This window comes from Pygocentrus nattereri, chromosome 4, assembly GCF_015220715.1.
Source record: "Pygocentrus nattereri isolate fPygNat1 chromosome 4, fPygNat1.pri, whole genome shotgun sequence".
NCBI lineage: Eukaryota > Metazoa > Chordata > Actinopteri > Characiformes > Serrasalmidae > Pygocentrus > Pygocentrus nattereri.
In genome coordinates this window covers 12437350-12449997 of record NC_051214.1, presented here as the reverse complement: position 1 = coordinate 12449997, position 12648 = coordinate 12437350, and the positions used below count along the sequence as shown (strand labels likewise).

Genomic DNA, 12648 nt, shown 5'->3' with positions numbered 1-12648 from the left:
TGCTGCCAGTGAATGTTCCGCCTAAGAATATTTGCCTTGGCATTGCTGAACAGAAATTGAAAAAATCATGGAATAATCTACCTGCTACAAACAACTAGTGTTGCCAGAGGCACTGTAAATTATCTGCCATTCATATAGACACACAGAATATAACAAGATTTATCGAATGTTACAAATGACAAAGAAAGGGATTCTTTACATGAGCGTATTTTGTATTTTAAATTTCATGGGCTTTGTTGTAACTTTAGGGGTATGTTTGGCCTAGGCTCTCATCAGTTTCCCACATCAATCCACAATATCACTGATGATGGGTCAAGCTGTATTCAGACTATTTGTGTAACACACTTCTCTCAACTAATAAAGCAATAACTTCCATTTATAATGATTTTCAAGGGCCCATAAGATACATTTTTCTAGTATTTTATTGTTCTTGAGGTAAACTTACCTCAACATTAAACTTAACATTCTCCAACTTCTATTTATCCCTTAAAATTTAAAAGTCTGGTTTTGTTACTGTGCCTTTAAAGCCTTATTTATACTGAAAGTTGCAAGGGTCCACACAGTTAAAATGACATCACACACCCAAACATGACCATGTGTGAAATCTCTGCGTGGTGTATACGTGCTGCGTGGTGCATACGTGCTTTATAAAACAAGTCTTTGTTGAGAGGAACATGGACCCCTTTTGAGTTAAGATAAATGAGCTCTATTCTGACTTTATTGTGCCACATTAAATAAGCACTCAGAGTGTAAAGATTTCTTAAGACATAAATATGAAAGCGCTGGGTTATATATGAAAATATTATAATTAGGAGAGCAACGCTTTTGATCAAATGCTACCCCCAAAGTTGCAAGCTACCCCCAGCTTGAAAACCACTGCATTTATTATTTAATGAAGTAAATTGATGCATATAGGGCACCTTATGTTCTTACCATGCACAGTGACATCATACTTGCTGTCAGCCTGTCCAGCCACGTTGACGGCAATGCAGGTGTATCGGCCGGTGTGGGACACCTGAGCGTTTTTAATGTGGAGAAGTCTGCCCTCACTGAGGACCTGCACTCCAGATCCAGCACCTAGGGGCCTGCCGTCCTTCAGCCAGGTGACTGCAGGCCTGGGCACCCCATCTGCCTCACACTGCAGGGTCACATCACCCCCCCTCACCACTGTCACTTCTCCTGTGTCTGATGTACTGATAGAGGGACGAACTAAAGATGACGAGAAGATACGGAGAATAATGTTAGATTTGGGCAATATAACACAATTTTTTTTACAATATATTTTTCCATATAAGAACAAATCTGAGCTTGTGTGATCTTTTTATCTACAATATTTTCCCCAAACTTTCACTTTTTTCACTCCTCAAAATACCTAAAATACCTAACAGCAGTAATTCTTCTAAGTTCAGGTCTTTGGCAGAATGAGGAACAGAAAAACATAATCATCATTAGATAAAAATCACTATCAAAAATGTTTGATTTTGAGAATTGTTGTTATCTCTGCACAAACATATAAGTGAGAGAATATTTGTGCAAATGTGTGTTTACCGTAGACTTGCAGGTTGTAGTCCTTGACAGCACTGCCGGTGGCGCTGGAGGCCTGGCAGGTGTAGGAGGCAGCATCAGTCCTCTCAGCACTGGAGATCTGCAGCTGTCGGCCACCAGACAGCACACGCACACGAGAGTCTGCCTTCAGCTCCGAGCCTGTTGTACACACTCAAACTGGTAAGAGGAAATCAAGACTCAGGAAAGCAGAAGAATTAGCTAATGGTGATGAAGATGGTGATCTTACCATTTTTCTTCCAGGTGAGGCTGGGAGGCGGGATGCCACTGGACTCACAGACCAGAGTGATAAGTCCACCCTCAGTCACAGTGAGACGAGACACCTCATCAGAGCCACGGATACTAGGGGGCACTGAGCGAAACAGAGAGACAGTCAGCAGGAGGGAGAAAGTTTGAGAGAAAAAAGGGAAAGAGAAGCAGGAAGAAGACAGAGAAAAGAGAGGAGACAAGAAAGTGGGAGAAACGAGACAGAGAAAAGAGAGAGGTTAGAGACAAGAAAGTTGGAAAAAGGAGAGAGAGAGAGAGAGAGAGAGAGAGAGAGAGAGAGAGAGAGAGAGAGAGAGAGAGATACACATAGAAGAGAGAGTGAGAAAAAGGTGAGGGAGCATGAGACAAACAGACAGAGTAAAGAATACAGAGAGGGAGAGAATTAGAGTGAGAGAGAGAGAGAGAGAGAGAAAGAAAGAGAGAGAGAGAGAGAGAGAGAGAGAGAGAGAGAGAGAGTTTATTTATTTCAGTCTGTGTTCATCTTCATTAACTAGTCATCATGTTATAAACCCATTCACTCTATCTCTTTCTTTCTCTCTCTCTCTCTCACACACACACACACTCTGGAGTGTGCGTTGATTAGGAATAAATAATCTTGTCAGTCCCACCCAAACATTTGGGAAACGAAAACTGGCGGAGTGAGGATTATTCAGCTTTATCCTCACAGGACCGGGAGCAGAAGACAGAGCTCAACACAGCACAGCTCTTTGTCTCTCATATAGACTATTAAGATGATGAACAGAGAGGGAGAGGTGTGGTTCTTTCACCAGCTGAGGTTTGTCCAGCACTATATCATGACATTGCCACTGACATCATCGTCCACAATGTATCTCCACTAGCTACACCCTGTAACCATACCAACACTTTGATTGTGTATGTAAGTGTTCAGCATCACTATCAAGCTGTGAGCCCAACTCACCCCACACGTTCAGGTTGTAGTTCTTCTCCATCTTGCCTGCTATGTTCGTGGCCTCACATGTGTATCTGCCTGTGTCTTGCAACTGGGCACTCACAATCTGCACATAAATGACCCAAATGTTAAATATGCTTATATACTTAATATCATCACTGGTCAGTTTCTGGCCACAGGACCACTACTGACCAGATATTGCTTCGGTGGTGGACCATTCTCAGCATAGCAGAGATACTGACATGGTAGTGTGGTGCTGGTACAAGTGTATCAGGCACAGCAATGTTGCTGGAGTTTTTACATACATCACTGCCAGATTGAGCGTAGTTTACCATGCAAAATGAGCCATGAGCTGTGATGCACTCAACACTGTTCGTTGACTGCACATCAGCAAGATGGGTCAATAGGGTTGGCAGGTCAGTGAGTGTCTTTTTTTAGATTTTTGTGTGATTGCAAGTCTCTAAATACTACTAATACTACTATTAGTGTTTACATGCAGTAAACACAATACAATCGCATGCCAAAGTTTGGGCACCCTGGTAAACTCCACCACACACACTACCATGCCTCTACATGTCAGTGTTGTGTTGAAAATGTTGCCCTCAGCCAGAAATTGACCAGCTGATTGCTTGTCTGTAATTGTACACATATAGTGGATCTATTGTATGCAATAATTTGGGTGTCCCTGATCAAATGACATGTTTTGTTGATTTCTAAAAGCTCCTGGACATTTTAATGCACAAAAAGCTGCAAAACCAGGCAGTTTTGAATTCTTTATTTCTGTGATGCTCTAAAACATTTACATATATCTGCTTATTCTACTGTATTTTAGCCCCACTCATTCATGCTGAAGCTATGACAAGTGTTAGCCCAAACTACTTTTGGAATGAGGCAGAATACAGGACAGCAAATCAGAACGTAAATCATTTACATATATAAATCTTAAAGGCAGTGACAAAATCAGCCGGTTTAATTCTGAGGGATAAAGAGAGGTTGGGAATAGTCATGTATAATAAATTATGATTGTTTTAGTGCAGAAAATTATACCAATTCAGGGAGAAGAATAAAGAACAATAAAAAATTGGAATATTGTCCCTGTAAAGGATGTGATAATTCATGTTCAGTTACAAATTTAACAAAACATGTCATTTGACCAGGGTGAATAAGTGGCTAAGTGATTTTCACTCTTAGTCCTGTATGGCCTCAATGTTGCCTCAAAGTCTTCACTGGTCCAATACTACTGTATCCAACAGTCCAAGATGTGTGCAGGGATTAAGGAAGTATGGAAGCTGAATCCCACCTGCAGTACACTGCCATCCTCAGATACAGTCATTCCTGGCTTCCTGTAGAGCGGTCGTCCATCTTTACGCCAGCTTAGAGTGGGCGGGGGGATGGCATCGCTCTGACAGCGTAGCTCCACCGATTGGCCAATCAGAACTGTGCTGTTCACCTCCTCACCCATGATGTTGGGCGGCACTGAAATAGCATTAGCATGCCATGAAAGTGGTGCACTGACTTCAGTACAGTCCTGTTACACTGCTCCACTTCCTTACCTCCTATTTACCACTGTATGACTTAATATTTTACTAGGTCTCTATCATGTAGGTCCAGTTTACGGTTAAGACTGTAGCCCAGCTGATGATGCAGAATTTTTTGTTAGGTATCTTCTAGCATTTCGTCAATGATCAGTTAGCTGTCCACAGCAACACTGCTGTACCAGCACCACACATGCTACCATGCCACTACCATGTTAGTGTCACTGCTGTGTTGACAATGCTGCCCAACAGTGTTCCTGTGGGCAGAAACTGACCAATGATGAATGAGATAAAGGGGTGCTTTAGCAGAGTAGGGAATTTGTGCATGATTTGTGAAGATTGGTTTGTTTGTAATTGTACGCATATATTGGACCTATGAGGTAGGCAGACCTCATAAAATTGTATGGTGTTAGGTGTTTTCATGGTGAATGTACAGTTGTATGTAATAGTTTGGGCGTCCCTGGTCAAATGACATGTTTTGTTGATTTTCTAAGCAAAAATAAGTACACATCCTCTACAAAGAGCATACTCCATATAATATTTTAAAGTACAATTACTGTTTATTTACTAAATTTGACATATTGGAAAAAATAAAATGTAAAATATGGCCAATGAAAAAGTTACGGCACAATTTTTATTTTATGGTGAATGTTTTTCGCAATATGTTAAACTCAGCAGAAAATGCCATATTTAACTCTATTCCCTGAAGAGGATGTGTTAACCTATTTTCACTTTGAAAATCAACAAAACATGTAATTTGACTGGGGTGTTTGAGTTTTGCAAACAACTAAACAATGACAAGAAAACAGAACAGAAATAATTCAGAACTGATTGCCAGTCAGTCATTTGTTACATATGTTGCAACCAAAAATAAACTGTGAAATATAACAGCTGAAACATGTAAAAAAAAAAGCATAGTTCAAAAGCAAAGCACATGTTTTGACAGCTTTATGACTTTTCATTTTGAATATAGCTTCCAAATGACACCGGTCTTAAAACTATGTTATTCTTTCAATAAGCTGTTCCCTCAAGTGCGTTTCAGGAGCCGAAAGTTCTGTCTCTGCTCTTTTATCATTCTGGCCTCTTGGCCGCGTCTCCAGAAAAACATGAGCTAGCAGGCGATTACCTTCATCTTACAAAGAGTAGAAGCACTTTGTAATGTTCATGAGAACCTTTACAAACAAGCCTGTATTTCAGTAATGTTTCTCTTGATTGCACCATAAAAAGAAAGCTTATGAGGAACTGAATTTTTATTACCATATTTAAAGACCAGTCATTCAAGATGAAAGCCACAGTGTTGAAAGATTTTCCTTAAGAAAGATTGCATGTTGAAGGTTTACACACAAAAGGTTTGGCTATGCTGTCATTGCTAAATAGGAAATGGCAATCACCTTTCAAGCCAAAATGAATTTGAGATGTTTCTTATTAGTGTTAAATACGAACAGGCGTTCTCATTCTGCAACATCTGTTTTGTGTTTAACTACCAATGCTGAGCAGAGAATTAAAATGGAAAGACTCAAAGAAGACATTACTTGATTTCTACCTTTCTTCTAACTGTAATGAGGCAGAGTCTATCAGGTCCTAGTCTGCAAATTTTGGAACATTTAGAGTTGACAGAAAGCATAGAAAATTCAGAAGCTGAGATTTTAATTTCTTGCCTTCTAAGCGAGTTTCAGGTCAGTTTGACTTTTTGGAATGTGGGTGTAATATGGTAGTTAATGTTGGTCAACTTGGGACTGGGAATGAGTAAATAAAATTATACGCAGACTGATTACATATTGACAACACTGAGTTTAACCAACTCAAACATCATCCAGTCCCATCAGATTGTTTCTCTTCTTTGCCAGGCTTAATTCTCACAATCTCCTGATGTTAGGATTATTAATTACTGCACCTTATGCGTCCAACTTTACAAAGTTATAACAAAATATTTTCTAAACAAAATCTAAATAACTTCACGGGCTCCTGAATGATGCAACGGACTAAGCTATCACCCCAACAGGGTGAGTTTGAACCCCAGCAATGCAATAGCCAAGAACAGAAAATGTCTGACAGGACTGAGTTTTAGCTAGCATGAAATCTGAGTAACAACTATTTCTATATTATTTACCCAAATGAGACACCTAACTAGAAAACGGAGTTAGGAGAACATTTAGTTAAACTAAGAAGTTTGAGTTGGATAAACCCCAGTGTCTTCAAGTTGAATTAACTCAAGAAACACTGTGTGATCACTTATGTTATAATGTTAAGTTGAGCTGACGTGCTCTGTGTAACCTTGTGAGCTTGGTGTGTTCAGTTTGGTTCAACAAGTTTCAAGTAGGGCTGTACGTGATCCCTAGTTGTTTAGTGACGGCACAATTTGCACAATTGCAAACCCTATTTTGGCATTAAAATTCAATGTTGTAATTTACTAAACAGCAGCACACATTCTTTTACACTTTTGCTTCATTAGCTGGGTTTCCATTCACACATTTTGCAAATCTTCAGGAAATTTCCAAAAACTGCATAAAAGAAAATGTGAAGTAATCATGTTTCCATCAAGTGCAGTTATGTGCAAAATGTGTGAATGCTCTATAATGGTTACTTCTCTCCACTGAAATCAGGTGTCAGTATGTTGAATAGTAATGCAAAGGCTAATATTTGCAAAGGCTATCAAACATAATTGTTCTCAACTACTGGTTTTACTGTAAAAAAATCACAAATATTTTTTTACCTGCATAAAAAGACATTTTCAAATTTCTCAAAAAAGTGTCACATGGAAAAAAAAACACAACTGCCTATGCATTTACAGATGTTTCCCTCTCAAAGTGCAAACTTCTTGGAGGAAATGATTATGATGAAACATCTTTTGTGATTTAGCAAGGCTGACAGTAAATACTGACTGTGTGCTGTTCAACATGTGAAAACATTTTGGTGGTTACACAGCTGCCACGGTTTGTCAGAGGTTTTCTCAATATTTAAAAACAAAAAGTTAAAGCCTGTTTTGTCACATTATTTTAATTTGATAAAGGGAATAAAAAGGCTAAAACCATAATTCTGTTGTTTTAAAGTTATATGTTGGGTATATTTTATAACACCTATCAAAGTGTCTCTGAAGCAGGTTTTTCCTAAATAATGATCTGACAGTTTTCTTTTTCCAAACAATTGTTGAAAGGACACACTGGAGATCTTTTAAATGTCCAAGCCCTGCATTACTAAAGCTACTCTTTACTTCTGAGTGTGCTGTGACAGAAATGTTATCTTTTGATGCACTGCATGCAGTTAAGAGGGTGTGATCACCACAAGCTCAAAATCATACAGTTCCCGAATGACCAGGACGTGCTCAGTGAAAATAAACAGGAATTTCACAATGTCGAATGACTTCCATGCATTTAGCCTATCTAGCATGAAACTCAAGTTCAGATCAACCCAGCCAAAAACAAGCATGTCTTTTAACACAATGTCAAAATGAAAACTCGTTTGTATTAATTTATTCATCTTCTGCCATTTAGTAGCGTCCAATTTCACCCACTTGCTAGCAACCCCGCCAAAAACACAAAGCTACCAGTGCTAGGATGTGAAGGCAGCCATTGGAACATCACTGAAAAGCTCTGGAGTAGAAAACGAACTGCCAATTCTCTTACATCAGCAGACAGACGCCTGCATTGGCTAGCATTGTGCTGAGGGATGACTGAGATGAAGGGCCATCCTACCCACCCAGAGACAGCAATGCTCTATAGGACTCTTGGCCATAGATGACTGTACAACCACTTGGGATCAAACTCATGATCTTCTGATGACACAGCCCAGTTTTTTACTTAATGTTTATACAATCTATATAATTACTCAATGAGTAATAACTATTTTTTTGACCTAGTCATTGATTTGACTTAGTCAATATTCTGAAAAGAATTCATTATTTCAGCATAATGAGTTGCAATTTAAATCAGAATCAGATATAAATCAGATAGACTGTGAGTAACTAGCAACTCTTTTAATAAATGCAACCCTTTGTATGTTAATCCCAATTTTTTAGAACCCACAAAATCTACAATAGTTTGAGAAAGTTTGAGTTACCAAATCTCCTTGATATTTTATTTAGTTTAAAGGTTCTGTAGTGTATGTTGTAGTGTAATGCTGAATTTGAGGAGGCACCTCACCATAAACACGCAGGTCATACTCTCGTTGCTGCTCTCCACCAGCATTAACCGCCACGCAGGCATAACGCCCTGTATCACTGACCTGAGCACTGCTGAAGGATAGCACCCTACCTCCAGCCAGTACCTACATGCACAAACACACACAATCCATACTGTAAAGCGAGGATGACAAACAAGCTGTAACTGTAAGTGAACACTTTATATTGGATATGTAAAGGAGATGGAGCTCATCATTTGGCCAAGACAAGGTGCTTTCTAATAAAGTTGATGATGGTGAGCGCATCATCAAAAATGTTCCCCACACAGAACAAAATACTCAGCAAGTTATTAAGCCTTTCATAAGATTAGTCAGGAGGGTGCACAAGAGCAGGCAGTGGTTTTCAGATTGTTACCTGGATGCCATTGGAGGAGCTGGAGACAGGACTGCCTTCTTTTAGCCAGGTGAGGCTGGGCACAGGGAGACCTGATGCCTCGCACTCCAGCCTAGCTGGGTCATTCACCACCACTGTCACCATTCCCCCTTTACTGGAGATGGAGGGTGGGACTGAGAGCGAGAGAAAGAGAGACTGAATAGAGATCTAGCATAACATCTAGAAGAAATCTAGTCTATAGGTTTTTTTGTGTTATTCAAATGTTGTGCTATAGTATTTTTATACCCAGATATCTCCCCAGTTTAGTCCATTTCTGCTAGATTTCACCACACTCACAAGATTTTCCCAAGCTAGCACAGACAAAAATTAGCATGTGCATCAAATGAAGCCAGACACCACATATGTTTAGGTGCCCTTGCAATGCTATTTAAATATAATGATGTAATTACATAATAAATTACTCAGTAACATTATACTATCTTATGCAATAACACATTTAAACCATAATAAAATCTCTTCTGCTACTTTCAAACACAAATGTATTATTGACTGATAGTTCACAAGCTGCCCTTTCAATTTCTCTGCTTGTTTCAATCAGCTATGAGAGGTAAATAACTCAGTGACTTTTGTTACTTGACTTATAAGGTTTAATGAACCCACCATGCACCCTCACAGACATCAAAATTCTCACCATACACCTGCAGGCTGTGTGTAAGTTCTGCTTTGCCGGCCACGCTCACAGCCACACACTTGTAGAGTCCAGCGTCGGACACCTGTGCCCGGTCAATCTCCAGCACCTGTCCTCGGTTCAGAATGCTCACCCCTGCTGCACTAGTCAGTGGCCGACCATCCTTATACCAGGTGATAGCTGCAACCAGCAGAACAACCCCAGTATCTCAGTGATGTTCTAGCCTTCAATTGCCAACCAGCAGTAATAACCAATGCCAGTGAATCTATTTACCTGGCACAGGACGCCCTGAGGCTTTACACTCCAGCTGGATTTGGTATCCGGCCAAGATAGTTTGATTGACAGTGTCTCCAGCGAACTGGATGCTGGGAGGCTCTGTGGAACAGGAAACAGGTAAGGTAATGTGCAGTGGCTCATCTCAGGGCTATGTACACTTGCCTTCTTTTGAAGCTTCCAAAATTAATGTTCAGGTACTTTTCAGTTAAACAAGAAAAATATATGCAGACTTTGTTAACATAACACACTTATTTACTAATGTTTCACTTATACTGCTTCATGCTTTTCAAAGTGTCAAAAGTGTAAAAGTCACATATTGAAAAGTCTGAGCACAGAGAGATACTCAATTCACCAAAGTGGGTATTTAAAATTCAATATTTTCTTGATATTTTGATCAAAATTTGAAGAAACAATATTACTGTATACAGGTTATGTGCTAATGAGACTAGGGCCAGAAGGTGGGAGGAGTAATGCACATGACAATAACATACTGGTGTGTTAAAACTGGAAACATAAACAACAGAATGTCTATTCTATACAGTGCATTGTCTCCAAAATGGTGACAAACTTAGTACCTTGGAAATAAAGGGAAAGACAAGAAACTTTATCCCGTTTTTGTGACGCCAGCAGTAGTGGTATAACAATGGCGACATTTAAACAGCATTAAAAGCATTATGATAGGTATAGAAACTTCTGATGGGCAGTGTGGGCTTTATAACGCATCTCATACCATGAACACTAAGGCGAATGTGCTGCTGGGCCTCTCCTGCCGCATTCGTGGCTACGCAAGTGTATTTTCCAGCATCCTCCAATCTGGCCTCCTTAATTTGCAGAACTCTGCCAGCAGACTCCAGCTAAATATCCAGAAAAAAAATTATTCAACACACATCTATAGACTAAAGCATATACCAGAATAAGGCTCAGCATTTTTTATTTGCCAAGTACAAGATGTGCAAGGAATTTCTCTTGGTGCATGTGTCAACATCACTTCCATTAGAAAAATCTGTTTAAAAATATTTATAAAACAAAATGAATAAATTAATCATATAAGTAAAAGGTACACATATGCAAAAGTCTGGGTGCCTCTAGTCAAATGGCATGCACTGCTGACACTTTAAGTGAAAATGAGTTTCACAACTATATTTTATGTTTCCCCAATATTTTAAACTTAGCCAATAAAAAGATTGTGCGTTAAAATTTTTCATTATATTTCAGTGTCATCCCTGTCGAGCAAGTGTTAACTTATTATTAGAAAATCAACAAAACATCATTTTATCAGGGGTGTTCAAATTCTTGCATATGACTGCGCATGCAATATGCAATATACAGCTGCAGATTTGAGCAGTGGCTCTATATTTCATCCATTTTCAATATGTGCATAAGTGCAACTGATTACAGCAAAGGGATGTGAAAAAGGATCATAGCCTGCAGAAAGAAGCTGTGAAAGTGCCAGTTGGTCTGAATCTCTAGGGCTCTCCGCTGAAAGGGAAATGTCCTAGAACGCAGTGAGGGATGTTTTTACCCACCCTCTTCCTCATTTGAAGATGGAGAGCTGACAGCCAATGATTTTCTCTGCACACTAAACAATCCATTTTAGCTCTCGCTTGGTATGCAAAGACACAGAGACAAATCAGACAAACTGACCATTGCAATACTGATGTCAACAAACCTTCATCCACTTGGCCTCATCATTCCCCTCATGAGAAGGAAAAATGTATCCCCAAGTCGGTTGGTTAACCACTCATTCATTTCAGTTTTTTTCTCAAAGACAACATCTGAACACCATTAAAAGCACTACAATATGCATTTCCAAACTTCTGATGGGCAATGTGGGCTTCACAGAGTCTCATACCATGCACGCTAAGGCAAATGTGTTTAGCCTTTCCTGAAGCATTGGTGGCTATGCATGATACATTTTTCTTTTCAAACCCAAAATAGCAGACTAAGCTGTTTAAAAAGCCATAGCAGTAAATTACTTTAAAATGTGTAATACAATTTAAAACTATAACATTTGATTTGCAGGACTTCAGTTTACAAACTATTCTTCTCTTATATATGACCACTGCATTGACAGGCCACTTGTGCATCTGAGTGGTGGGTCCAAGCAGATGAATGACCAGCTTGGCATGAGGCAACCCACATTTTTTGAGCTGTCACAGAAAATGGAGGCACTGCTGAGCCTTGTGTGTAACTGTGATGGAGTTTCTGTCCCACTTGAGATCCTGCTGTTTAGTAGTGCCCAAGAATTTGTACAACGTTTGTAACTCATTTGATTGCTTACGTTCTCATTAGCGTATGTGTTGAGATCAACTGGGGTAATATCATTAAGCTGTTATAAGTACAATCATTAAAGCAGAGAGACAGGAGCAAAGGACTGAGCACACAGCCGTGTGGAGCGCCAATGACGAGTCAGAGGGAGTCTGAAATACAGTCATTCACCCTGATGTACTGTGTTCTGTCAAACAGGAAGTCATGGATCCTGTAGCAGACAGGAGGGGGACATTTATCTAGGAGAATGCCAGCAATAATAGTGCTGAGAGCAGAGCTTAATCATGATTATATTATCCACCTACCATCCACTTTAATAGAAACATGATACACCGATGTAATAAATAGTGTTTAAACTTAAAAGTGAGAAAACAACTTCCTTAAAAGTTTGATTTTATGGAGCTTAACAGAATGTGATATATAAAGAGTTGCTCTGTGAACGTAATATTTTAATAAACTTGAAATTTTAGGACAGCCGGGTTGCTTACTTTTTAAATTTACAACAACACATCTTTTGTCACACACAATAAAGCTGCCCCATAGTCTGTTGGTCACTGGCCATTGATCTGTTGACTAGGTCTCAGCACAGCAGCGACATTGACATGGTAGTGTGTACGGAGCTGGTTTGATT

The 12648-nt window shown here is 39.4% G+C and overlaps 1 protein-coding gene across 3 annotated transcripts in view; it reads right to left on the bottom strand.

Annotated features, from left to right (window-relative positions):
- Positions 1–12648, bottom strand: part of hmcn1 (hemicentin 1) — a 140940-nt gene that overhangs the window by 47292 nt on the left and 81000 nt on the right. For all 3 annotated transcript variants that reach the window (XM_017718046.2, XM_017718045.2, XM_017718047.2), the window contains exons 36-45: positions 10480–10603; positions 9747–9848; positions 9477–9653; positions 8807–8958; positions 8415–8538; positions 4041–4216; positions 2750–2846; positions 1793–1915; positions 1549–1704; positions 934–1209 (exon numbers count right to left, since the gene is read on the bottom strand). In XM_017718046.2, the coding sequence (XP_017573535.2) occupies positions 934–1209; positions 1549–1704; positions 1793–1915; positions 2750–2846; positions 4041–4216; positions 8415–8538; positions 8807–8958; positions 9477–9653; positions 9747–9848; positions 10480–10603 (1507 nt within the window). The remainder of the gene's footprint in view (positions 1–933; positions 1210–1548; positions 1705–1792; positions 1916–2749; positions 2847–4040; positions 4217–8414; positions 8539–8806; positions 8959–9476; positions 9654–9746; positions 9849–10479; positions 10604–12648) is intronic.